This window comes from Mobula birostris, chromosome 16, assembly GCF_030028105.1.
Source record: "Mobula birostris isolate sMobBir1 chromosome 16, sMobBir1.hap1, whole genome shotgun sequence".
Lineage (NCBI taxonomy): Eukaryota > Metazoa > Chordata > Chondrichthyes > Myliobatiformes > Myliobatidae > Mobula > Mobula birostris.
Window position 1 is genome coordinate 68,346,166 of NC_092385.1, and position 26,928 is coordinate 68,373,093.

Below are 26,928 nucleotides of genomic sequence, written 5' to 3' on the forward strand. Positions count from 1 at the left end.
TGGTGGATCAGAGGTGGTGAGGGTCAGTAACTTTAAATTCCTTAGTGTTATTATTTCAGAGGACCTGCCCTGGGACCAGCACACAAGTATAATTACGAAGAAAGCACGGTAGCGTCTCTACTACTTATTATTATTATCATCATTGTTTCTTTTCTTCTTTCTTTTTGTATTTGCATAGTTTGTTGTCTTTGCACACTGTTTGTCTGCTCTGTTGGAGCGGTTTTTCATTGATTCGATTATGATTATGAGATTTATTGAGTATGCCCACAAGAAAATGAATCTCAGGTTTGTATATGATAACATACATGTACTTTGATAATAAATTTACTTTGAACTTGTATACAGGAAATGACATTCAACAATCTTGAATCTTAGAAGAGAGTCTTTTCAGAGTTGAAGCTCCAACTTAGAAGCTTACAGTGTTGTAAACCTTAGATGATCTTTATAAGATATGACTCAGTATTTGAGGATATTGGACAGAGGCCAATGTTAAGCAATAGCTTCAAGTCAAAGTAAACATGGAGAAAGTGGAAGAATATTTAGCATGTGCATTACTGAATGGTCCGGTTGGAGCAAGTTATGTGCGAAGAAAAGTTCCTTCGAAGTACCCAGGACATCTTCAGAGAGCGGTATCTCACTGTTACCATCAGGTAGAAGGTACAGAAGCCTGAAGGCACACACTCAGTGATTGAGGAACAGTTCCTTCCTCTCTGCCATCCAATTCCTGAATGGACATTGAAGCTTTGGACACTACCTCACTTTTTTAAAAAATATATAGTATTTCTGTTTTTGCACATTTAAAAAAATCTATTCAATATACGTAATTGATTTACTTGTTTATTTATTATGTTTTATTTTATTTATTATATTGTTTTTTTCTCTCTCTGCTAGAGTGTGTATTGCATTGAACTGCTGCTGCTAAGTTAACAAATTTCACGTCACATGCTGGTGATAATAAACCTGATTCTGATTCCTCATAATCACAATCGCAGCACTGTGACTAGAGACAACAATTCTGCCTTCAATCAGCACTGTGCATCCCCTCACAGCACTCTAGAACAAGAGAATTGTGGGAGCCCAACAGAGGTACTTAAAATTTCCTTAGCCATGGATGAGGTGCTGGAGGTTTAGAGATTAGCTAATGTTGTTCCATTGTTTAAGAATGGCTCTAAGAATTAACAGAGACATTATAGGCTGGAGAACCTGACCCCAGTAGTGGATAAACTATTGGAAGGTAGTCTAAGGGACTGGATATGTAAGCATTTTGATAAACAAGGTCTGACTAGGAATAGCCCTAATGAAATGTCTCAGCCCGAAAGGTCTACTATACTCTTTTCCATAGATGCTGCTTGGCCGGCTGAGTTCCTCCAGCACTTTGTGTGCGTTTCTTGGATTTCCAGCATCTGCAGATTTTCTCTTGTTTGTGACCTGACTAGGAATAGTCAGTATGGCTTTCTGGGCAGTGGGTTGTGTCTAATATATCTTGTAGAGATTTTAGACACAGTTACCAGGAAAGATGATGAAGAAAATGCAGTAGATTTAGTCTACATGGACTTTAGCAAGGCCTTTGACAAGGTGCCACGTGCGAGCTTGGTCAAGAAGGTTCAGTCATTTGGCATTCAGGCTGAGAAGGTAAATTAGATTAGACATTGGCTTCCTGGGAGAAGCCAGAGAATGAAGGTGGATGGTTGCCTCTCTGACTGCAGGCCTGTGTCTAGTGGTGTACCGCAGGGATCGGTGGTGGGACCGTTGTTGTTTGTCATCTATGTTAACAATCAGGAAGATAATGTGGTAAACTGAATCAGCAAATTTACAGATAACACCAAGATTAAGGGTGTGGTGAACAGTGCAGAAGGCTTTGAAAGCTTGCAGCAGGATCTGGACCAGCTGGAAAGGATGGAACTAAAGATGGCAGATGGAATTTAATGTAGATAAGTATGAGGTTTTGCATTTTGGGAGGATCAACCAAGGTGGAACTTACACAGTGAACAGTAAGGCATGAGGAGTGAAACAGAACAGAGGAATCTGGGAATACAGGTCATAATTCATTAAAAGTGGTGCCACAGGTAGACAAGCTCGTAAAGAAAGCTTTTGGCACACTGACCTTCATAAATCAATGTGCTGAGTGCAGGAGTTGGGATGTATGTTGAAATTGTACAAGACGTTGGGAGTTTTGTGTGTGATTCTGGTAACCTACCTATAGGAAAGATATAAATAAGATTGAAAGAGTACAGAGAACATTTACAAGGATGTTGCCAGGACCTGAGTTATAGAGAAAGTTTGAACAGATTAGGACTTTATTTCCTGGAATGTTGGAGAATCAGGGGAGAATTGATAGAGGGATTCAAAATTATGAGTGGTATGGATACGATAAATGCAAGCAGGCTTTTTTCTACTGAGGTTGGGTGAGACTAGAACAAGACATCATGGGTTAAGGGTGAAAGGTGAAATGTTTAAGAGGAACATGAGAGGGAACTTCTCCATTCAGTGGCTGGGAGAGTATGGAACAAGCTGCTAGCACAAGTGGTGGATGCGGGGTCGATTTCAACATTTGAGAGAAGTTTGCATAAGTGCATGGATGGGAGGGCTCTGGAGAGCTATCGTCCAGGTGCAGGTTGATGGGATTAGGTTCAGCACGGAATAAACGGGCAGAAGAGCCTGTTTCTGTGCTGTAGTGCTCTATGACTCTATGAAGCTTATTGCTAATTTTTGCTGAGAACCAATACCCACTGAAGATGACCAAACCCTTTGCAGGATAATAATTACATATGAAAAAAAAGTTAGAGAAACATGCAGTTACAACACAAAGCTTTAAATTGTGTTATACTCTTGCTCCTGACATTTATAGGTTTATTTGATGTTTCAAGATAAATAGCTTATCCAATCAGACCACCTCCCAAGAGTACTTTACGCAATTATTTGAAACATAAAAGGCACTTTAATTTAACACACAGAACATTGCAGTACAGTATGGGCACTTCTGCCCATGATGTTGTGCCAACCAAAGCTGATAGCCAAAAATAAGGTGAAGGATTATGTATGAATGTAGCTTTTGGTGTGTGAGTAGGAGGATTGCACTTCTCTGCTCTTCTTAAGCAGATCCTTGGGTTGTGGATGGCTTTTCCAACTCAGGGTATAGGAGCAGAATTGGGTCATTCACCTCATCAAGCCTGCTCTGCCATTCCATTGTGCCTGACTTATTACCCCTTTCAACCCCGTTCTCCCGCTTTCTCCCAGTAACCTTTGATGCCCTTCCTAATCAGGAACCTATCATCCTCCACTTTAAGTCCAATGAATTAATCTCCATAGCAGCTTGTGGTAATGAATGTCACTGATTCACTATCCTCTGACTAAAGAAATTCCTCATCTCTGTTCTAAAAGGATGTCCTACTATTCTAAGGTTGTGACCTCTGGTCCTAGACTTTCCCACTATTGGAAACGTCATCTCTACATTCTTTCAAATATTGGTATGTTTCAATGAGATCCCCCCTCATTCTTCTAGCTCCAGGACCATCAAATGCTCCTCATATGTTAATCTTTCCATTCCTGGGATCATTGTTGTGAACCTCCTCTGGACCCTCTCTGATGCCAGCACATCTTTTCGTACATAAGGCACCCAAAATGGCTCACAAACTCCAAGTGCAGTCTCATCAATGCCTAATAAAGCTCCAGCATTACACCCTTGCTTTTATATACTGGTACTCTTGAAATTAATGCTAGCTTTCCTTAACACCGACTCAACCTGCAAGTTAACCTTTAGGGAATCCTACATGAGGACACCCAAGTCACTTTTTTCCTGTTTGGAAAATTATCTACACCTTTATTTCTTCTATCAAAGTGCATGATTGTACATTCCCCTATACAATTCTCCTCATCTGTCCAAGTCTTCTGCAAACTTTCTTCTCCCTCAAGACTACTGCTCCTCCAACCTATTTTTGTATTGTCCACAAACTTGCCCACAAGGCTATTAATTCTGTCATATAGATTATCAACACATAACACGAAAAGGAGTGGTCCCATCAATGACCCACGTAGAACACCACTGGTCACTGGCGGCCAGCCAGAAAAGGCCCCCTTTATTCTCACTCCTTGCTTCCTGTCAGTCAACCAATCTTCTATCCATGCTAGTAGTGATAGTGAGAGGTATTGGCCTGGACAATTGGAACAACTTTCCTGCAATGGTTGACAGTCTGTGAGGCATGAAGAAGAAAAATGAGGTAGAACATAAAACAATACAACAGAGGAACAGGACCTTCAGCCCAACACAGCAACTCAACCAAGTTGCTGCGTTCACCAGCAACTTTGATGTGTGTTGCTTGAATTTCCAGCATCTGCAGAATTCCTCGTGCCTGACGAGGGGTCTTGGCCCGAAATGTCGACTATACCTCTTTCTACAGATGCTGCCTGGTCTGCTGCGTTCACCAGCAACTTTGATGTGTGTTGCTTGTAACTCAACCAAGTCCTGAGTACAATTACTAATCTGTACTACAAACTTCCTAATGACTTAAAAAACAAGGTGAATAATTAAAAACATCCCAATGATGGAAAATTGCAGAGAAAGACTTAGAAAAAACAGTCAGGGAGAACTTGTCTTATTTCAATGTTACAAAGAGGATTCAAGTCAATGGAAAATCGTACAAAACAGGTTTGATAGAATGTGAGTAGAACTAGGGGATTGTGGAGTTCAGCAAAGTTTGGACAAGCTGTGGATCATTTAATAATGATGATGGGGTGATCAGATAGCAGTCTTCATGTTTAGTAAGGATTTGGATTGCAGTCTGTAAACATGGAGAAGATGTCTCCACTGATGTAGGAGACAAGTACTTGGGGCAATAAACATCAGCTCAATACTAGAGGCATCATCTTCATTACAAATGTGGAACTTGCTAACGCTGGGTAGTTGAGGTGAACATAAGAAATAGGAGTAGGAGTAGGCCATCTGGCTCATCGAGCCTGCTCCGCCATTCAATAAGATCATGGCTGATCTGGCTATGGACTCACCTCCACCCTACCTGCCTTTTCCTCATAACTATTAATTCCCCAACTATGCAAAAATTTATCCAACCTTGTCTTAAATATATTTACTGAGGTAGCGTCATTGGGCAGAGAATTCCACAGGTTCACCACCCTCTAGAAAAAGCAGTTCCTCCTCATCTGCATCCTGAATCTACTCCCCAAATCTTGAGTGTCCCCAAGTTCTAGTCTCACCTACCAGTGGAAACGACTTTCCTGCCTCTATCTTATCTATCCCTTTCATAATTTGCTATGTTCCTCCTCTCAGTCTTCTGAATTCCAGTGAGTACAGTCCCAGGCGACTTAATCGCTCCTCATAGTCTAACCTCCTCATCTCTTGAATCAACCTAGTGAACCTCCTCTGCACCACCTCCAATGCCAGTATATCCTTCTTCAAGTAAGGAGACCAGAACTGCACACAGTACTCTGGGTGTGGCCTGTACAGTTGCAGCATAGCCTCCCTGCTCTTAAATTCAGTCTCCCTACCAATGAAGGCCAACATCCCATTTACTTTCTTGATAGCCTGCTGCACCTGCAAACCAACCTTTTGTGATTCATACACAAGCACTCCCAAGTCCCTCTACACAGCAGTGTGCTGCAATTGTTTTACAATTTAAATAATTATCTGCTCTTTCATTTATCCTTCCAAAGTGGATGACCTCGCACTTACCAACATTGTACTCCATCTGCCAGACCTTGCCCACTCACTTACCCTATCTATATCTCTCTGCAGACTCTTCAAGTCTTCTGCACAATTTGATTTTCCACGCAACTTATTATCATCAGCAAACTTAGATACATTGCACTCGGTCCCCTCTTCCAGATCGTTAATGTATATTGTGAATGGTTGTGGGCCCAGCACCAACCCCTGAGGCACTCTGTTCACCACTTATTGCCAAGCAGAGTAACACCCATGTATCCCAACTCTCTGTTTTCTATTAGTTAACCAATCCATGCTAATACATCACCCCCAACTCTATGCATCCTTAACGTATGGATAAGTCTTTTATGTGGTACCTTATTGAGCACCTTCTGGAAATCCGAGTAAATAATGTCTATCTGTTCCCCTCTATCCACTGCGCTCATTATATCCTCAAATGAAGATACAACTGTGCTTAAGGGAAAGGCTGGATGAATAAATAAAGGAGAAAGGAACAGGAAGATATGTTGATTGGGTTAAATAATGGAGAGTGGGATGAGGCTGGAGTGGAGATAAAGCACCAAAATAAACCACGTGGCTCAGGTGGCTGTTGCAAATACAGTACTTTAAAATACATTGTTATTAGTGACAAGTCATCAACTGCACACTTTTTAAAATTTTTTATCTCATTTAGAGATGCAGCACGGTAACAGGCCCTTCCGGCTCAATGAACTAGCACTGTCTGATTACACTTCTAACCCGTACATCTTTGGGAGAAAACAAGAGCACTTGGGGGAAATCAATGCAGTCATGGGGAGAACAGACAGCTGTGGGGATTGAACCCTGTTTGCTGGCACTGTAATAGCAATACACTGACTGCTACGCCACTGTGCTGTTCATATAACATTCACCCTACAGAGCCTAATGATAGAATTGTCACCGTCTATTGCCATAATATTGTTACACTAACCGTTACGCTACAGTGCCACCCTAATGAGGAAGGATATTAAAAAGCATATTTCTTTTTACAAATGAGACACAGAAAAGTTTGCACTCCTAGGTTTTTTTATGGTCACTGGAACACATGTTTTTCAGTAACATTTAATAGTCTTTCAAAATTTCCTTTTCTCAGGTATTTTCTCATTCAATAAATTAAAATAACCATGAGACCTTGAGCTATAGTGATGTTGCTATTCCAGTGCCTGATCCTCTTTTGGTATACAAAACAATTGTGGGAAAACGTATGCAAGTCTGGAAGACTGGATTATCACAATAAATAATGTAGCAGAGGAAACCTATTGCTAGACTGGAGAACAACAACAACCTGGTTTTATTAGATTAGTGAAGGTAACATCTTCCATTCTGCACAGTCTACATGCAAAACACAAGTATAATATCCAATATGAGTTTGATAACATACTCCCTGATTTGGAGATACTAAAGCCACAAATGTGCATGTTTCTCTGGGTGTATTGCTATCAGTTTTGCTCACAATGCCAGTTCACTGATATGTTTTCCCTCCCATCCTGGATGAAATCTCAGGGGTATTCTGTACTTAGTCTGTGGCTTCTATCGGTCCTCTCTGCTTGATAGATTCTGGAAGGACTGAAGAAGAGAAGTGACAGATTTATTGGAAGACCTGAGGATGCCACCATTACCTCCACAGTGAAGGGCAATGAAAGCAGCGGGGCAAGAACAGCTTCCAAAATTTGGACCTGTTCACATGCATTGGACAGCTGACCACAGTGTCCCACAAAGTAAACTGGCTTCATCCCACTCTCACTTTCAGACATATGGTCATGTTCTCACACAGATCTATGGTAACTTTCAGTGTGGGCAGATGGTCATAATTAAGAGATCAGCAATTTCCAGCATCTGCTAGACTGTCTTCAGTGGAGAAATGAACTGTGAAGCATGGGCAAGAGGTAGCAGGTGTGGGAAAGCAAAAATGCAGGTACATAAGATGATAAGAGGCAAAGGTCAAGTGGATAGCTAGTGCCTTCTTCCCAGGGTGGAAATGGTTAATACTAGGGGAAATAATTTTAAGGTGATTGGATGTCCGAAGTAAGGTTTTACACAGAAAGTAGGGGGTGCATGAAATATGGGGCGGTTTAAGAGGCAGAATCATTAAGGGCATTTAAGAAACTTTAAGATAGGTACATAGATGATAGAAAAATGAAAGGATATGTAGGTGAGAGGGGTTAGATAGAGCTTAGAATAGATTAAGAAGTTGGCACAACATTGTGGGCCGAAGAGCCTGTACTGTGCAGGGAAATTTAAGGATATTTTAGATAGGCACATGGATGATACAAAAATGGAGTGATGTGTTGGAGGGAAGGGTTAGATTGATCTTAGAGTAGGTTAAACAGTTGGTATATCATGGGCTGAAGGGCCTGTACTGGGCTGTAGTGTTCTATGTTCTAAAGTCACTCTGTTGCAATTAACTGCAGAACAGTGGAACAGATTGTTTATGCATGGGCACAATATCAAGTCATCTTTTTCAAACAAAGACTTTGAGCATTTATTATTCATCTCACTTATATAGAATGGTGAATCTGTGGAATTCATTTCCTCAAAAGGCTGTGGAGGCCAAGTCATTTGATGTATTTAAGGCAGAGATTGATAGGTTCTTGAATGGTCAGAGGGTTACAGGTTACAGAGAGAAAGAGGAAAAGTAGGGGCAGCCTTGCACAAACCACCATCCGCAGATTACATTGTGATATTATTTCACATCCTTCAGACGCAGTGAAATACATTAAGGAGTTGTTGGATATTTGGAGAGGATGTTAAATCAAGGTCTGACGTAGGTGAACAAACATCAGTCCTCATTGGATGGTTTCCAATGGAAAGCGCGAGCAGCTTCAAGTTCCTGCATGCCAACATCTTGAAGGATTTATCCTGCTCCCAGCACATGGGTGCAACCTCAAAGTGTCTCTTCTTTTGGGAAGTTTAGGGAGGTCTGGAATGTCTTTAAAGACTCTGGTAGATGTACAGCAGAAGGCATTCTGAATGGCCGCATCATGACCTGGTGCACAGGAATGCAAAATGCTACAGAGAGTGGTGCACTCACAGTGGTCACAATTTTCACCAGCAACAATAACATCTATAGCAGGCGATGTCTCAGAAAGGTGGCATCCAGCCCCTTCACTCAGTCCATGCCCTCTTCTTGATGCTGCTATCCAGTAAGAGGTACAGGAGCCTGAAGATCCACGCCTAAAGGTTCAATACAGTTCCTTCCCCACTCAAACCGAGTTGAAAACCCACAATACTAACCTGGACTATATGCTTTTATCTCTCCCTCTTTCAATGCTGCACTAGCATTATGCTCCTCTGTTTATTTTGCGCATATACAGTATATGTTATGTACAATTTATGATAATTTAAGTTTATATTAACTTATGTTTGACCTTGTAATGTACTGTTCTGCTGCTATAAAAAGCTCATTTTCATGGCATCTACGCATTACATATGCTTCTGACAATGAACTTGAACTACTTAAAGAATAGTGGAACACACACAGATCAATATTTATCCCTGAGTGAAACAGACCATCTCACTACTGCTAGTAAGAACATGATGGCACATCTCCTACACTACATTCCATTGGCTGTGAAGTGTGTCTAGCATAAGGATTGTGAAAGGCCAAGACGAATAGTCATCAAGAGGAGAGATTATTTACTGCTTGATTGGTGAGCTACTTCATTCTGAGAATGAACCCAATGAACCTCTCTGCACTACATCGAGTGAAAGATAAGCATTTTAAAAATAGTGCCCCAAATTGCAAGGTTAATCTAGCTATGGTCTCACCATTGCCATGTAAATTTGCAATTAAAGTTCTCTACGTTTATACTCCATAACTCCTCCAACATTTCATCGGCTTTCCTAATGACTGATCGGACCTGTAAGTTTTCTTCTGTTTTTGATATTCTAGGTCTACTAGATGGTTTTTGCACAGTAGTTTGTTGGTTCACTACTTTTCAAGAGTAATCTGATTTTTTTTCACATTCTGCCTTTCAGACTGATAACATCACATTTTCCCCATAACACTCTATCCACCAATTTCCACCCATCTGTAAATACCTGTAGGCTCTTTGTGTCCCCTTCACAATTTGTTAAGCACCTATTTTTGTATCATCAGCAAATTTACACTTCATCCAAATCACTAAAATAACAAATAATCAAGGCCCAGTACTGGCACCACGGCTCTCTGCTGATTACAGATTGCCAGTGTAAAAATGATTCATTTATCCTGACTGTTTTATTGGTTAGTTAGTAACAGCCCTTCCCATACCCCAAATGTACTGCTCCTAACCCTGCTTATTCGGTATAGTAAACCCTAATGTGTTATTGTTTCAAATGTCTTCAGGACATCCAAATACACTGCAGTGACAGAATTACGCCATTCAGCCCATCAAGTCTGCTCTGCCATTTAATCACGGCAATTTATTTTCCCTCTCAACCCCAATCTCTTGCCTTCTCCCTGTAAACTTTGATGCCTTTACTAACCAAGAATCTATTCCACTTTAAATATACACAATGACTTGGCCTTCACAGCCATCTGTGGCAATGAATTCTACAGATTCACCACACCCTTGCTAAAGAAATTCTTTCTCCCCTCTATTCTAAAGGGATGTCCTTCTATTCTGAAGCTGTGCCTTCTGGTCCCAGATTCTCCCAATAATGAAAATATCCTCTTCTTGGGGGTAGGTCTTAATGAATACCTTAAAGGGGGAGAGGGAGGCACAATGGAGAGGCTCATGGAGAGAATTTCAGAGGTTTGGAGCTTGGCACTGACAAGAGGATGCTCACACTTTGGCAAGTGTAGATATCTTGGTGGGTTTTGGCTTCGAGGATATTACAGAGGTGAGGAGGGTATGAGACGGGGAGTGAGTTTAAAACAAGGATCTCAGGTAGAGTGAATTTGGAAGCTGGGGTTAATGATATTCAGAAAATCACAGTGCAGTTATATAACATTGGTTGGGCAGTGCTTGGAGTATTGCATGCAGATTTGGTCACCCCAATTAAAGAAGAATGTAGAAACTTTGGAAAGGGTGGAGAAGAGGTTCATCAGGTAGCTGACTGGATTAGAGGGTATTCACTATAAGGAGAGGTTGGGCAAACCAGAGCAGTTTTGTCTGGCAGACTGAAGGCTGAGGGGGTCCCAACAGAAGTTTATAAAATTATGTTATAGATAGAACAGATAGTCAGACTTGTTTATTGAATACTAGAGGGCATAGTTTTCAGGTGAGAAAGGGAAATATTAAAGGGGACATGAAGGACAAGTGTTTTAATACAGTGGCAAATGCTGGCAGGTGTGATAATGGAAGCGAGAGGCATTTGAGAGGCTTTTAAATAGTCACATGAATATGCAGAGAATTTATTCATTTATTTATTGATATACCACATGACCTTTCGAGCCTAGCAACCTCTGGTTTCAACCCAAACTTAATCATGGGACAATTTACAATGATCAATTAACATACTAACCATTAGTCTTAGAACTGTGGGAGGAAACCGAAGCATCTGGACAAAACCCACACATTCCCTGGGGAGGAGGTTACAAACTCCTTAGAGAGGATGTCAGAATTGAACTCCAAGTTCAAGTGCCCGGAGCTGTAATAGTGCTGCACTAACTGCTATGCTACCGTGAAACAGAGGGATGAGAATCATGTGCAGACAGTTTGGCCAATTTAATTTGACCAAATGCTCAGTTCAGATAGGGCCTGTTCCTGTGTTGTACTGTTCTGTGTTCTATAGCAGAAAGTGAAATTAGAACTCACGAAAATGGGGTCGGAGTTGTTTTAGTGCTATTTCTTACAGTTGGAGCCAGAATATGGACTATTTTCCAACTAGTATCATTAGGAAGAGTTTGAAAGAACACACTTACAGAATGATTGTAAATCAGTGCAGACACCATCTGCTTGCCATCACTTTAATAATATTATAAACACTCTTTTATAGAAATAGTGAGGATCTTAAGTGCACTGGCATCTTGCCAATCTTGTTTTTACTTTAAACTCTGGGAAGCTGGACAGAAGGGAAAAGCTGGAATTGCTATTACTCTCTGTTGAAGCCAGACACTGGGTTCATGATGAACTTGTCTAAATTTTGGTCTGGAAAACTTTTCCATCCATTTGGAAACAGAAGTGTTTAGAAACTGGTGCTGAAATAGCACTCTGAAAGCACCGCAGCCCACACAAGGATTTCACAAACAACTTGTAAAAATTCTTCACACTAACTGCTACATAAAATATGACCTCACAGTTTCCAATGGCAGCTGCTTGTGGTGACCACAGTCACTGTGTCCTTGCAGCTTGGAATCATGGGAAGTGAGTCTCTGCCTTAGTGACCACTCCCCATGGCAGCCGCAGCACAGCAGCCACGGAAGTAAGGGCAAACACAAGGCGGGGGTGATGCATGCCTTCAAGTCTCTGTGGCCAGTCACTGCCAACTTCATTGTGATCATTGGCGCAGATTAAGTCACATGATGTGAATGGCTTGCGAACACATATCACCAGTTTGAGGCAGGTTCCATCCCACTATTATAGGACACCTTGTTTGAGAAAGTCAACTCCTGATCTATCAATCTACCATGCCATGGCTGTTGCACTTTATTTGTCTGCCTGCATTAAACTTTCTCTGTTACTGTAGCACTATTCTGTTATTGTTTTTCCCTTTGTACCACCACAATGTACTTATGCTTTTAAATGATCTGTGTGGATGGCTTGCAAAACAAAGTTTTTCACTGTATTTCAGTACAATAAAAAAAAACAATTACTGAAGCATCAAATGGGGAGTTAAAGCAAAGGAATAGACTTGGAAGATGGAGAATGAGTTGCCTTCAGCATAACCAATAGCAATGACTAGTTGGGCTCCATGTCCATGAATAGTAAGGGGTAGATAATGTAGAACTAGAATCTCTCAACATTCCCTCCAGGGTTAATAATTGTTGGCAGCTCTCAGTGCTGCTCAGATTCTCCTCTACGAATATCCTGTGTATAATTGTTGGCATCGATCTTGTTCCACAGATGTTACAGTGACAGATAGCCTGTGGTTACAGGTAGGGTGAAGGCTGAAGACCAGCATTTCATCTGTCCTATTAACTGGTTGTGCACAATGATTGATTGCAGCTCCGGTCTTGCTAATCTCTTGCGACTCTTAATTTGGGTCTCAGAGATTCCGCCTCTGCTCACTCAGCAAGTATTAAACAGAAATTAACATGCCCCGTGGTTTTCAGGTCCCCTCCTCTTACAGTGGAGGATTGTGTTCACTGGCTTGCCTGCACATGCCATTCTAAAGTGCTCTCTCCAGGTGCATGCTGCCTACCTTGTGGCGGTCGGCTGGAGGAATGCTGTAATTCTCTGCCCTCAAGTTGGAAGCAGCGACAATGAAGTCCATGTGGAAGTTCGTATCATCATCCTGTAGTGAAATATAAGAAAATGTGTGTAAAAATAAATGAAAGCTTCAAAAATCTTGTCTTTTTGAGGAGATCTCCTCTATGTCTTACAAACTCAGGAATTCAGTTGCAGCCTGCTCAGTCTCTCCTCCTATGGCTAACACACTATTTCTGGAACCAGTCTAGGGAACCTTCTCATAAACACAAGACATTCTGCAGATGCTGGAAATCCAGACCAGTACATACACAATGGTGGAGGAATTCAGCAGGTCAGGCAGTATTTAGGGAAAGGAACGAACAGCCGATATTTTAGGAGAGCCCCGATGAAGGGTCTTGGCATACATAATTCTGCCTGAAGTGAGAAGTTCCTCTTGCATTTTGTGTGTGTTGTTAAGGAACCTTCTCTGTACTTCTTCCATGACAACTATATCATTTTGTTTAAATAAGGGCACCAAAACTGCACACAATACTCCAAATGCAGTCTCACCAGGGTTCCTAACAATTGCAGTAAGATGACCTTTCTACTGTGTTTGAATCAGAGACATAGAAACATAGAAAACCTAGAGCACAATGCAGGCCCTTCAGCCCACAAAGTTGTGCCGAACATGTCCCTACCTTAGAAATTACTAGGCTTACCTACAGCCCTCTATTTTTCTAAGCTCCATGTACTTATCCAAAAGTCTCTTAAAAGACCCTACCGTATCTGCCTCCACCACCGTTGCTGGCAGCCCATTCCACGCACTCACCACTCTCTGCATAAAGAACTTACCCCTGACAGCTCCTCTGTACCTACTCCCCAGCACCTTAAACCTGTGTCCTCTTGTGGTAACAAACTCAGCCCTGGGAAAAAGCCTCTGACTTTCCACACGATCAATGCCTCTCATCATCTTATACACCTCTATCAGGTCACCTCTTATCCTCCGTCGCTCCAAGGAGAAAAGGCCAAGTTCACTCAACCTATTCTCATAAGGCGTGCTCCCCAATCCAGGCAACATCCTTATAAATCTCCTCTGCACCCTTTCTATGGCTTCCACATCCTTCCTGTAGTAAGGCAACCAGAACTGAGCACAGTACTCCAGGTGGGGTCTGACCAGGGTCCTATATAGCTGCAACATTACCTCTTGGCCTCCTAAATTCAATTCCATGATTAATGAAGGCCAATACACCGTACTCCTTCTTAACCACAGAGTCAATCTGTGTAGCTGCTTTGAGTGTCCCATGGACTCGAATCCCAAGATCTCTCTGATCCCCCACACTGCCAAGAGTCTTCCCATTAATACTGTATTCTGCCATCATATTTGACCTACCAAAATGAACCACTTTGCACCTATCTGGGTTGAACTCCATCTGCCACTTCTCAGCTCAGTTTTGCATCCTATCAATGTCCTGCTGTAACCTGACAGCCCTCCACACATCCACAACACCTTCAACCTTTGTGTCATCAGCAAATTTACTAACCACTGCCTCATCCAGGTCATTTATAAAAATCACGAAGAGTAGGGGTCCCAAAACAGATCCCTGAGGCACACCACTGGTCACCAACCTCCATGCAGAATATGACCCGTCTACAACCACTCTTTGCCTTCTGTGGGCAAGCCAGTTCTGGATCCACAAAGCAATGTCCCTTTGGATCCCATGCCTCCTTACTTTCTCAATCCTCTTGTAATAAAGGGAATATCATAATCATTTCTAGTAGCAGCATGGTAGAGTTCAGTATTTATTGTTTGATATATTTACTTAGACATACGGTATAGAACCATAGAACCATAGAAACTACAGCACAGAAACAGGCCCTTTGGCCCTTCTTGGCTGTGCCGAACCATTTTCTGCCTAATCCCACTGACCTGCACACGGACCATATCCCTCCATACACCTCCCATCCATGTATCTGTCCAATTTATTCTTAAATGTTAAAAAAGAACCCACATTTACCACCTCGTCTGGCAGCTCATTCCATACTCCCACCACTCTCTGTCTGAAGAAGCCCCCCCTAATGTTCCCTTTAAACTTTTCCCCCCTCACCCTTAACCCATGTCCTCTGGTTTTTTTCTCCCCTTGCCTCAGTGGAAAAAGCCTGCTTGCATTCACTCTATCTATACCCATCATAATTTTATATACCTCTATCAAATGTCCCCTCATTCTTCCACGCTCCAGGGAATAAAGTCCTAACCTATTCAACCCTTCTCTGTAACTGAGTTTCTCAAGTCCCGGCAACATCCTTGTAAACCTTCTCTGCACTCCTTCAACCTTATTTATATCCTTCCTGTAAATTGGTGACCAAAACTGAACACAATACTCCAGATTTGGCCTCACCAATGCCTTATACAACCTCATCATAACATTCCAGCTCTTATACTAAATACTTCGATTAATAAAGGCCAATGTACCAAAAGCTCTCTTTACGACCCTATCTACCTGTGACGCCACTTTTAGGGAATTTTGTATCTGTATTCCCAGATCCCTCTGTTCCACTGCACTCCTCAGTGCCTTACCATTAACCCTGTATGTTCTACGTTGGTTTGTCCTTCCAACGTGCAATACCTCACACTTGTCAGTATTAAGCTCCATCTGCCATTTTTCAGCCCATTTTTCCAGCTGGTCCAAGTCCCTCTGCAGGCTCTGAAAACCTTCCTCACTGTCTACTACACCTCCAATCTTTGTATCATCAGCAAACTTGCTGATCCAATTTACCACATTGTCATCCAGATCATTGATATAGATGACAAATAACAATGGACCCAGCACTGATTCCTGTGGCACACCACTAGTCACAGGCCTCCACTCGGAGAAGCAATTCTCTACTACCACTCTTTGGCTTCTTCCATTGAGCCAATGTCTAATCCAATTTACCACCTCTCCATGTATACCTAGCGACTGAATTTCCCTAACTAACCTCCCATGTGGGACCTTGTCAAAGGCCTTACTGAAGTCCATGTAGACAATATCCACTGCCTTCCCTTCATCCACTTTCCTGGTAACCTCCTCGAAAAACTCCAATAGATTGGTCAAACATGACCTACCACGCACAAAGCCATGTTGACTCTCCCTAATAAGCCCCTGTCTATCCAAACGCTTGTAGATTCTGTCTCTTAGTACTCCCTCCAATAACTTACCTACTACTGACGTTAAACTCACCGGCCTATAATTTCGCGGATTACTTTTCGATCCTTTTTTAAACAACGGAACAACATGAGCCACTCTCCAATCCTCCGGCACTTCACCTGTAGACAGCGACATTTTAAATATTTCTGCCAGGGCCCCCGCAATTTCAACACTAGTCTCCTTCAAGGTCCGAGGGAACACTCTGTCAGGTCCCGGGGATTTATCCACTTTAATTTTCCTCAAGACAGCAAGCACCTCCTCCTTTTCAATCTGTACAGTTTCCATGGTCTCACTACTTGATTCCCTCAATTCCATAGATTTCATGCCAGCTTCCTTAGTAAATACAGATGCAAAAAACCTATTTAAGATCTCCCCCAGTTCCCCTCTACCACCACTCTGCTTCGTCTAGCGGAATTAGTCCTTACTCTTAATAATTTCTCCTTTGGCTCCTCCCACTTCCTCCAAACTAAAGGTGTAGCTATGGACACCCGTATGGGTCCTAGCTATGCCTGCCTTTTTGTTGGGTTTGTGGAACAATCTATGTTCCGTGCCTATTCTGGTACCTGTCCCCCACTTTTCCTTCGCTACATCGACGACTGCATTGGCGCTGCTTCCTGCACGCATGCAGAACTCGTTGACTTCATTAACTTTGCCTCCAACTTTCACCCTGCCCTCAAGTTTACCTGGTCCATTTCCGACACCTCCCTCCCCTTTCTAGATCTTTCTGTCTTTGTCTCTGGAGACAGCTTATCCACTGATGTCTACTATAAACCTACTGACTCTCACAGCTATCTGGAGTATTCCTCTTCTCACCCTGTCTCTTGCAAAAACGCCATCCCCTTCTTGCAATTCCTCCGTCTCCGCCGCATCTGCTCTCAGGATGAGGCTTTTCATTCTAGGACGAGGGAGATGTCTTCCTTTTTTAAAGAAAGGGGCTTCCCTTCCTCCACTATCAACTCTGCTCTTAAACGCATCTCCCCCATTTCACGTACATCTGCTCTCACTCCATCCTCCCGCCACCCCACTAGGAATAGGGTTCCCCTGGTCCTCACCTACCACCACACCGGCCTCCGGGTCCAACATATTATTCTCCGTAACTTCCGCCACCTCCAACGGGATCCCACCCCTAAGCACATCTTTCCCTCCCCCCACCTCTGCTTTCCGCAGGGATTGCTCCCTACACAACTCCCTTGTCCATTCGTCCCCCCCATCCCTCCCCACTGATCTCCCTCCTGGCACTTATCCGTGTAAGCGGAACAAGTGCTACACATGCCCTTACACTTCCTCCCTTACCACCATTCAGGGCCCCAAACAGTCCTTCCAGGTGAGGCAACACTTCACCTGTGAGTCGACTGGGGTGATATACTGCGTCCGGTGCTCCCGATGTGGCCTTTTATATATTGGCGAGACCAGACGCAGACTGGGAGACCGCTTTGCTGAACTTCTACGCTCTGTCCGCCAGAGAAAGCAGGATCTCCCAGTGGCCACACATTTTAATTCCACATCCCATTCCCATTCTGACATGTCTATCCACGGCCTCCTCTACTGTAAAGATGAAGCCACACTCAGGTTGGAGGAACAACACCTTATATTCCGTCTGGGTAGCCTCCAACCTGATGGCATGAACATCGACTTCCCTAACTTCCGCTAAGGCCCCACCTCCCCCTTGTACCCCATCTGTTACTCATTTTTATGCACACATTCTTTCTCTCACTCTCCTTTTTCTCCTTCTGTCCCTCTGAATATACCTCTTGCCCATCCTCTGGGTTCCCCCCCCCCGTCTTTCTTCCCGGACCTCCTGTCCCATGATCCTCTCGTATCCCCTTTTGCCTATCACCTGTCCAGCTCTTGGCTCTATCCCTCCCCCTCCTGTCTTCTCCTATCATTTTGGATCTCCCCCTCCCCCTCCAACTTTCAAATCCCTTACTCACTCTTCCTTCAGTTAGTCCTGACGAAGGGTCTCGGCCTGAAACGTCGACTGCACCTCTTCCTACAGATGCTGCTTGGCCTGCTGCATTCACCAGCAACTTTGATGTGTGTTGCTCTCCCCCATTTCCTTTGGTTCCGCACAAAGCCGACCACTCTGATCTTCAAGAGGACCAATTTTATCCCTTACAATCCTTTTGCTCTTAATATACTTGTAAAAGCTCTTTGGATTATCCTTCACTTTGACTGCCAAGGCAACCTCATGTCTTCTTTTTGCCCTCCTGATTTCTTTCTTAAGTATTTTCTTGCACTTCTTATACTCCTCAAGCACCTGATTTACCCCCTGTTTCCTATACATTTCATACAACTCCCTCTTCTTCTTTATCAGAGTTGCAATATCCCTTGAGAACCAAGGTTCCTTATTCCTACTCAATTTGCCTTTAATCCTGACAGGAACATACAAACTCTGCACTCTCAAAATTTCCCCTTTGAAGGCTTCTCACCTACCAATCACATCTTTGCCAGAGAACAACCTGTCCCAATCCACGCTTTTTAGATCCTTTCTCATTTCTTCAAATTTGGCCTTCTTCCAGTTCAGAACCTCAACCCTGGGACCAGATCTATCCTTGTCCATGATCAAATTGAAACTAATGGTGTTATGATCACTGGAACCAAAGTGCTCCCCTACACAGGCTTCTGTCACTTGCCCTAATTCGTTTCCTAACAGGAGATCCAATATTGCATCCCCTCTAGTTGGTCCCTCTATATACTGATTTAGAAAACTTTCCTTAACACATTTTACAAACTCTAAACCATCTAGACCCCTAACAGTATGGGAGTCCCAATCAATGTATGGAAAATTAAAATCCCCTACCACCACAACTTTCTGTTTCCTGCAGTTGCCTGCTATCTCTCTGCAGATTTGCTCTTCCAAGTCTTGTTGACTATTGGGTGGTCTGTAATACAATCCCACTAATGTGGCCATACCTTTCCTGTTTCTCACCTCCACCCATAAGGACTTTCAGGTATGGAACAGGTCTTTCAGGTCCACCCAGCGGCACCACACAGCAACCCACCAATTTAACCCTAGTCTAATCAGAAGACATTTTATAATCATCAATTAACCTACTAACTGGTACATCTTTGGACTGTGGGAGAAAACAAGAGCATGTGGAGAAAACCCATGCACACAAGGGAAAGAAAGTATAAACTTTCTTGCAGAGGACACTGGAACTGAACTTCAGACTCCAATATTCCAAGATGCAATACCATCACATTACCTGCTACACGACAATTGCTACATGCCCTCACAATTTATCCACACCATTTAACAAACATTCTACACTTTTTGTTCTGTGGACCAAAGTGGACAAACTTCTTATTATATTTTACATGCAATGTTCTTACCCACTCACTCAGCTTGTCTATATCTCTTGAAGCCTCTTTACAGTGCCCCTATAATCACAGTCTCACTTAGTGTAGCGTTAGTGTAGGGCAGTGATTTCTGGATTGCTGCCTGTGACATGCACCAGTGAGGGTAGAAACAGGATGATTTGGCGGATAAATGCGTGGCTGAGAAGCTGGTGCAGGAGGCAGGGCTTCAGGTTCTTGGATAATTGGAATCTCTTCTGGGGGAGGTATGACCTGTTCAGAAGTGACGGGTTGAACCTGAACCTGATATTCTTGCAGGCAGGTTTGTTAGAGCTGTTGGGGAAAGTTTAAACTAGGCAGGGGGGTGGGAACCAGAATGAAGGGACTCAGGAAAGGACCAATGGTAAAAAAGTAAAGATAGCATTCAGTCAGATTGTCAGGAAGGGCAGGCAGTTGATGGGACTTAGTTGCATCCAACAGGCTGAGTATCAAATCATTAGGGATGCAGAGTAAGAAAGGATAGCAAATACCGTATTCAAGGTATTCTATCTAAATGCATGTAGTATAAGAAATAAGGTGGATGATCTTCTTGCAAGATCACATTGCCAGGTGCGATGTTGTGGCCATCACTGAATTGTGGCTGAAGGATAGTCATAGTTGGGAGCTGAACGTCCAAGGTTACATGTTCTATTGGAGGGATAGGAAGGTAGGCAGAGGGCGTGGTGTGGCTCTACTGGTAAAGGATGGCATCAAATCAGTAGAAAGATGTGGCACAGGATCGGAAGATGTTGAATCCTTGTGGGTTGAGTTAAAAAACTGCAAGGGTAAGAGACCATTGATGGCAGTTATATATAGGCCTCCCAACAGTGGCTAGGAGGCGGAACACAGGTTACAACAGGAAATAGAAAAGGCAAGTTAAAAGGGCAATGTTATGGTAGTCATGGGAGATTTTAACATGCAGGTCAATTGGGAAAATCAGGTTGGTAATGGATCTCAAGAGAGTGAGTTTGTTGAATGCCTAGGAGATGGCTTTTTAGAGTAGTTTGTCATTGAGCCTACGCGGGGATCAACTATACTGGATTAGGTATTAAGTAATGAACTGGAGGCGATTAGGGAGCTTAAGGTAAAAGAGCCCTTAGGAACCAGTGATCACAATATGATTGAGTTCAACTTGAAATTTGATAGAGAGAAAGTAAAGCCAGAAGTAGCAGTATTTCAGTAGAGTGAGGGAAATTACAGTGGTATGAGAGAGGAGTTGCCCAAAGTAAATTGGAAGGAGCTGCTGGCAGCGATGACAGCAGAGCAGCAATGACATGTGTTTCTGGGTAAAATGAAGGTGCAGGACATGTGTATTCCAAAAATGAAGAAATACTCAAATGGTAAAATGTGGCTGACAAGGGAAGTTAAAGCTATTGTAAAAGCAAAAGAAAGGGCATACAACAACGCAAAAATTAGGGGGAAGATAGAGGATTGGGAAGTTTTTAAAAACCTACAGAGAGCAACTAAAAATATCATTAGAATGGAAAAGATGAAATATGAAAGCAAGCTAGCAAATAATATGAAAGTGGATAGTAAAAGTTTTTTCAAGTATATTAAAAATAACAGAGAAATGAGAGTGGATAGAGGACCGCTAGGAAATAAGGCAGGAAAAATAATAACGGGGGATGAGGAGATGGCTGATGAACTAAATGAGAATTTTGCATCAATCTTCACTGTGGAACACACTAGTAGTATGCCTGATGTTGTAGTGTGTGAAGGAAGAAAAGTGGGTGCAGTTACTGTTATAAGAGAGAACGTGCTCAAAACGCTGAATGACCTAATGACCATAAGTCATAGGAGCAGAATTAGGTCCATCGAGTCTGCTCCACCATTCAATCATGGCTGATCCATTTTTTCCTATCTCCTCCTCAATCCCAGTTCCTGGCCTTCACCCCATAACCTTTGATGCCATGTCCAGTCAAGAACCTATCAATCTCACCCAATGACCCGGCCTCCACAGCTCCATGTGGCAACAAATTCCACAAATTCTTTGGCTAAAGAAATTTCTCCGCATCTCTGTTTTGAAAGGACACCCCTCTATTCTGAGGCTATGCCCTCTTGTCCTAGACTCCCGCCATGGGAAACATCCTTCCCACATCTACTCTGTGTTGGCCTTTCAACATTCGAAAGGTTTCAATGAGATCTCACCTCATCCTTCTGAATTCCAGCAAGTACAGACCCAGAGCCATCAAACGTTCCTCATACGCTAACTCTTTAATTCCTGGAATCATCCTTGTGAACCTCCTCTGAACCCTCTCCAATGCCAGCAGAACTTTTCTAAGATGAGGGGCCCAAAACTGTTCACAATACTCAAGGTGAGGCCTCAGCAGTGTCTTATAAAGCCTCAGCATCACATCCCTGCTCTTGTATTCTAGACCTCTTGAAATGAACGCTAACATGGCATTTGCCTTCCTCACCACTGACTCAACCTGCAAGTTAACCTTCAGGGTGTTCTGCACAAGGGCTCCCAAGTCCCTCTGCATCTCAGATTACTGGATTTTCTCCCCATTTAGTAGGGGATAGTAGATTAAGAATTGCAGAATTTATGCCCAAAAGCCAATTTTCCAATGGCTATATGAGCTTAGTGCTTATTGGTGTTGGTTTAACAATCCCTTGACCATGAACTCAAACACATCATGGTAATGAAAAATAAGCTGCTGGAAGATCTGTGAGTCAAGCTGCATCTGGGAGGAAAGGAATTGCTGATGTTTCAGGTTGAAAACCTTTTGGAAAAACTAGGTCTGAAACTGAGGGCCAGAACATCAACAATTACTTTCCTCCCACAGATGCCATTTGAACCGCTGAGTTTATCCAGCGGATTGTTTATCGCTCTGAATTCCAGTATCTGTGGTCAGCAAGGATGGTATTCAATAAAAACTATAAACCTCAATGGCAATAATTCAGGGATAGCAATATGCTACCTCAGAATAATTCTACCCACCATGGCGCACAATATCCTGATCTTAGAATATCTTCACACCATAAACATCGTCTGAAAGAAAAAGTTTAATTCCAATGTGTTTTCTGAACCAACCTTTAGAGTTCAGGAACAATTGGTTCTTTGCCAGAGTCCCAGTGAAAGGGTAGATGTATGGAAGTTCCCAAAGATCACTTCATCCTCCTCCAACAGGATGAGATCATTACAGCAAGCTTCCTACATCACATTGGTTTATACAATTTAACAGTACCCCATTGGGTGGGATACTTTTACAGCTGGTAGATCCGATACCTCACAGCCCCAGTGATCCAGTTCTATCCTGACCTATGGAGCTTGCAAGTTCTTCTAGTGAACAAATGGGTTTCTTCAAGGTCTTCTGGCTTCCTCTCACATCCCAGTGACATATGGCTTGGTAGCTTAACTGGCAGCAGCAAACTGCTTGACTGTGTGAGTGTGTGTCTGTGTCTGTATATGTATGTGTGTGTGTGTGTGTGTGTGTGTGTGTGTGTGTGTGTGTGTGTGTGTAAGTGTGTATTCGTGTATGCGAATATGTGTGGTTATGTGTTTGTATGTATATATGATTGTATGTGTGTTTGTATGTGTGTGTAATACCTCAATGATGAAGCAGGTGGAAGAGATGGCTGTAAATCAGAGTTTCTGGAATCCTGTTTCTATGAAGACCACCGCAACAGCTGCGAAGGCAGAGGAAGCCTACATCAGGACGCACCCCTCCCCCCCAATCGTCTTTGTCTCTAAGCCATTGGATTCTGGCCATTTCTCCGTCAAGGACCCTGTGGTGGCTGTTTGTGCATCAGTCTCCCCACGTTAAAGGACCTCACGCACAGGCATTTCTCCTGGCTTGGTAATCTGATTGACCAACTTGGACAAAGCCTTGTAGTGACAAGAGCAGGACAGTAATGTCTGGAAGCTCCAAGCCATAACCTAGTGCTCAGGCAGTGGGTGTTAGATATAGTCTTCTTGCTCTTGGATTGAGGCAGATGGAGCTTTTCGGCAGTTGCATCCATGACTGAGCAGCTCTATTCAGGAGCTTTGCTCACCCTAAATGGGGAAACGGCTAGAAAGGTGCCCTAAAAATAGCCTGCCTCCTCACTCCTGACTCGATTACTGCATCCAGTGAGATCTCAAACAAAGGCAAATAAACTTTGGAGCCCGGAATGTGCGGACACTTATGAAAGATGTACTGCCTTCATCTCAAGAGATGCCAAATTGACCTTGCCACTCCCTCTGAAATGTGATTGCCGAGGAAGGACAGTTGAAGGTGGAAAGCTGGATACAACTTTCTTTGGAAGGAGAAATCAGCAGATGAATTCAGAATTCACAGAACTGGATTCTGCCTAAAGAATAGTCTCTTGGAGACTTCAATGCCAGAGTTGGAAGGGACAGTGCCTCCTGGAAAGGCACAATTGGAAAGGAAGGTGTTGGCAACATCAACTCCAATGGAGTGCTCTTACTCTCCAAGTGTGCTGAACATGACCTGACCACCACCAACACCTTATTCTGCCAGAGAAATAAAGTGAATACTTCATGGATGCATCCCCGTTCAAAGACTTGGCATCTTATAGATTATGTTATTGTTCAGAGAAGGGATTACAGAGTTGTAAAGAGTATAAGAGCCACAATCAGTGCTGATGATGGCTGGTTAGACCATCGGCTTATTCACTTACAAATGACCATCAAAATCATGTGGAAGAGTAGAATGAAAAAGAAGCTGAGCCATCCCAGGTTGAACATCAAGAGCCTAAAAGAGACAGCGAAGGTACAATATCTCCAGGCTGTCCTTTCTGAAAGACTCCCAAAGCAGTATCTGGACGACATTGAAGCACACTGGACCACAGTGAAGACCACCATCCTTGATACTTGTAAAAAACATTATTGGATACAAGGCCAGGAAAAACAAAGATTGGTTTGATGAAAATGACAATGAAATAGAAGAGCTAATCAACAACAAAAGGAAAGCTTTCCATGCCTGGCAGAAGGACATCAGCTCCAAAGCTAAGGCCATAGTCTGGCATAGAGTAAGGGAAATAAAGAATCAGTGGTGGACTTACAGGGCCCTAGCAATACAGCAGCTGCTGACTCTGGTGATATCAGAGTTAATTTTTTACAAGGCATCGTGGCCTAAACCCCCTTCACTCCAAAGATGGACCGTACTGCTGAAGGACAATGATGCAATCAATCCTCAATGGATGCAACACTCTCAGGAGCTACTTAATCATAACATTGCTGTTAACATTGAAGTCATCAACCAGCTCCTGCAACGACCCATGAAGGAGGACATGAGTAAGCCTCCTAGTGTCAAAGAGGTGTGGACAGCTTTCTAGAAGTTGAGGAACAACAATGTCACTGGGCTTGAAGAAATTCCAGCAGAAATCCTCAGGGAAGGTGGCACAGAACATTTAAACCATATTGTCAGGATCTGGGTCCAGGAGAATATTCCGAACTCAGGGATGCCCTGATTGTCACAACCTTCAAAAACAGTGACAAATCTGACTACAGAAATTATAGAGGCTTCTCCCTCCTCTTTACAACAAGAAAGGTACTCACCCAAATTTTATATGATGAGCTTTCACCTTTGGCAGAAGATCTGCCTGAGTCTCAGTGTGGCTTCTGTCTAGCTAGAGGAACAATTTTTACAGCACATCAATTGCAGGAGAAAGCCTGGAAACAAAATATCCCACTTTGTATGGCCTTCATAGACCTTACAAAAGCATTTGACTCTGTAAATCATCTTGCCCTTTGGTAGGTACTGTCCAAAATCAAGTGCCTGGAGAAATATCTCAAGATCCTGCAGCTCTTACACAATGATATGAGTGCAACAGTCATCAGCAACAGTGGCTCTGAAACAGCACCTCTTATGGTTGAGACCATGGTCAAACATGGGTGCATCATTGCCCCAACTCCATTTGTAGTTTTCATTGCAACCATTCTTCAGTTCACAGGCCTCGACCTCCCGCAAGGAGTCTAGATTCTCTCCAGGACAGATGGGGGGGGGGGGTGTGGGCGCTCTTTAACTTTAACAGGTTCAAGGCAAAGAGCAAGGCATCAACTACTTCCATCATGGAGCTCCAATATACATAAGACAAAGCCATCGTAGCTCACTCTGAGGAGGATCTACAGTACATAATAGATGCTTTTGCCAGTACATATAGGTTCCTGGGACTTGACCTGAACATCAAGAAAGCTAAAGTCCTGCACCAGCCTGCTCCGGATCAAGCTCCTAAAGCTCCAACCATCCAAGGTGACAACATCCCTCTGGAGAACACTGATCATTTCCCATATCTTGGTAGCCTTCTTATTTCACGAGCCAACATTGACCTTTAAGTAAATTGCAGAATAAACTGTGCGAGTGGACCTTTTGCCAGGCTGAGAAAGACAGTTTTCAAAGTTCGAAATATCAAGACCAACTGTGCTTCTGGTCTATAGTGCTATAGTTTTCCCCTTCTTGCTATATGTACTGGAGTCATGGACAGCATACAGCAGGCACATAAGATCCCTAGAAACTACCATTAAAGATGTTTTTGAAAGATTCTGAGAGTTAGCTGGAAGAACAGATCTACTAACTCCAGCTTCCCACAGGGAGCTAACATTAACTCCGTAGCCACAATCATGGCTCAACTGCAACTGTGATGGGTCGGCCACATCATCTGTATGCCTGACTCCCGCCTCTCTAAACAACTCTTGTTTGGCCAACTCAAGATGCAAAGTGCACTCCTGGAGGATAGACAAAGCAGTTCAAGGACCCACCTGAGGAAGTGCCACATCAGCTTGTATGGATGAGAGAAATTAGCAGAGGATAGGAAAAGCTGGAGAACGACTGTCTATGAGGGGACTGCACCGATTGAGGCATACCTCTACCATGCCACTGAGACTAAACAGCTTCAATGTAAGGAGAGACTGGGAAAGGCCCAATCAGCACCTCAATGGCCCACACCTCCCAACACTGCAATAGGACTTGTGGATCACAGATCAGTCACTTCAGTCTCAAGACCCACATGTGACCAGATCAATCACCAGGAGAAGAATCATACTTGGTTACGAGTGGTCATTAATGATGATGACAATGTGTGTGTGTTTCTATTGTGTATTTGTGTCTCTGTATGTGTGTGCCTGTGTGTGTGTGGGAGATGTGTGTGTATATGTGTTTGTGTAAGTGACTGTGTGTGTGTGTGCCTGTGTGTGAGATGTGCGTGTGTGCGCGCGCATGAGCGCATCTGCGCATGTGCCTGTGTGTGTTTATGTATGTGTGTGCATATGTTTGTATGAGTGCGTGTGACTGTGTGTGTGTCTGTCCGCATCTGCATGTTTCTATGCATGTGTGTGCATCTGTGTGTTTGTGTGTGTGTGTGTGTCTGTGTTTCTGTGCATGTGTGTGTTTCTGTGCATGTATGTGTGCATCTGTATGTGTGCATGTGTGTCTGTGTATCTGTTTGTATGTGTGTGTATTTCTGTGCATGTGTGTGTGTATGTGCGTGTGCTTGTGTG

The 26,928-nt window shown here is 43.1% G+C and overlaps 1 protein-coding gene across 3 annotated transcripts in view; it reads right to left on the reverse strand.

Annotated features, from left to right (window-relative positions):
- LOC140211205 (ubiquitin-like modifier-activating enzyme 1) overlaps positions 1-26,928 on the reverse strand; it is a 468,204-nt gene that overhangs the window by 182,934 nt on the left and 258,342 nt on the right. For all 3 annotated transcript variants that reach the window (XM_072280798.1, XM_072280799.1, XM_072280800.1), the window contains exon 21: positions 12,980-13,072. In XM_072280798.1, the coding sequence (XP_072136899.1) occupies positions 12,980-13,072 (93 nt within the window). The remainder of the gene's footprint in view (positions 1-12,979; positions 13,073-26,928) is intronic.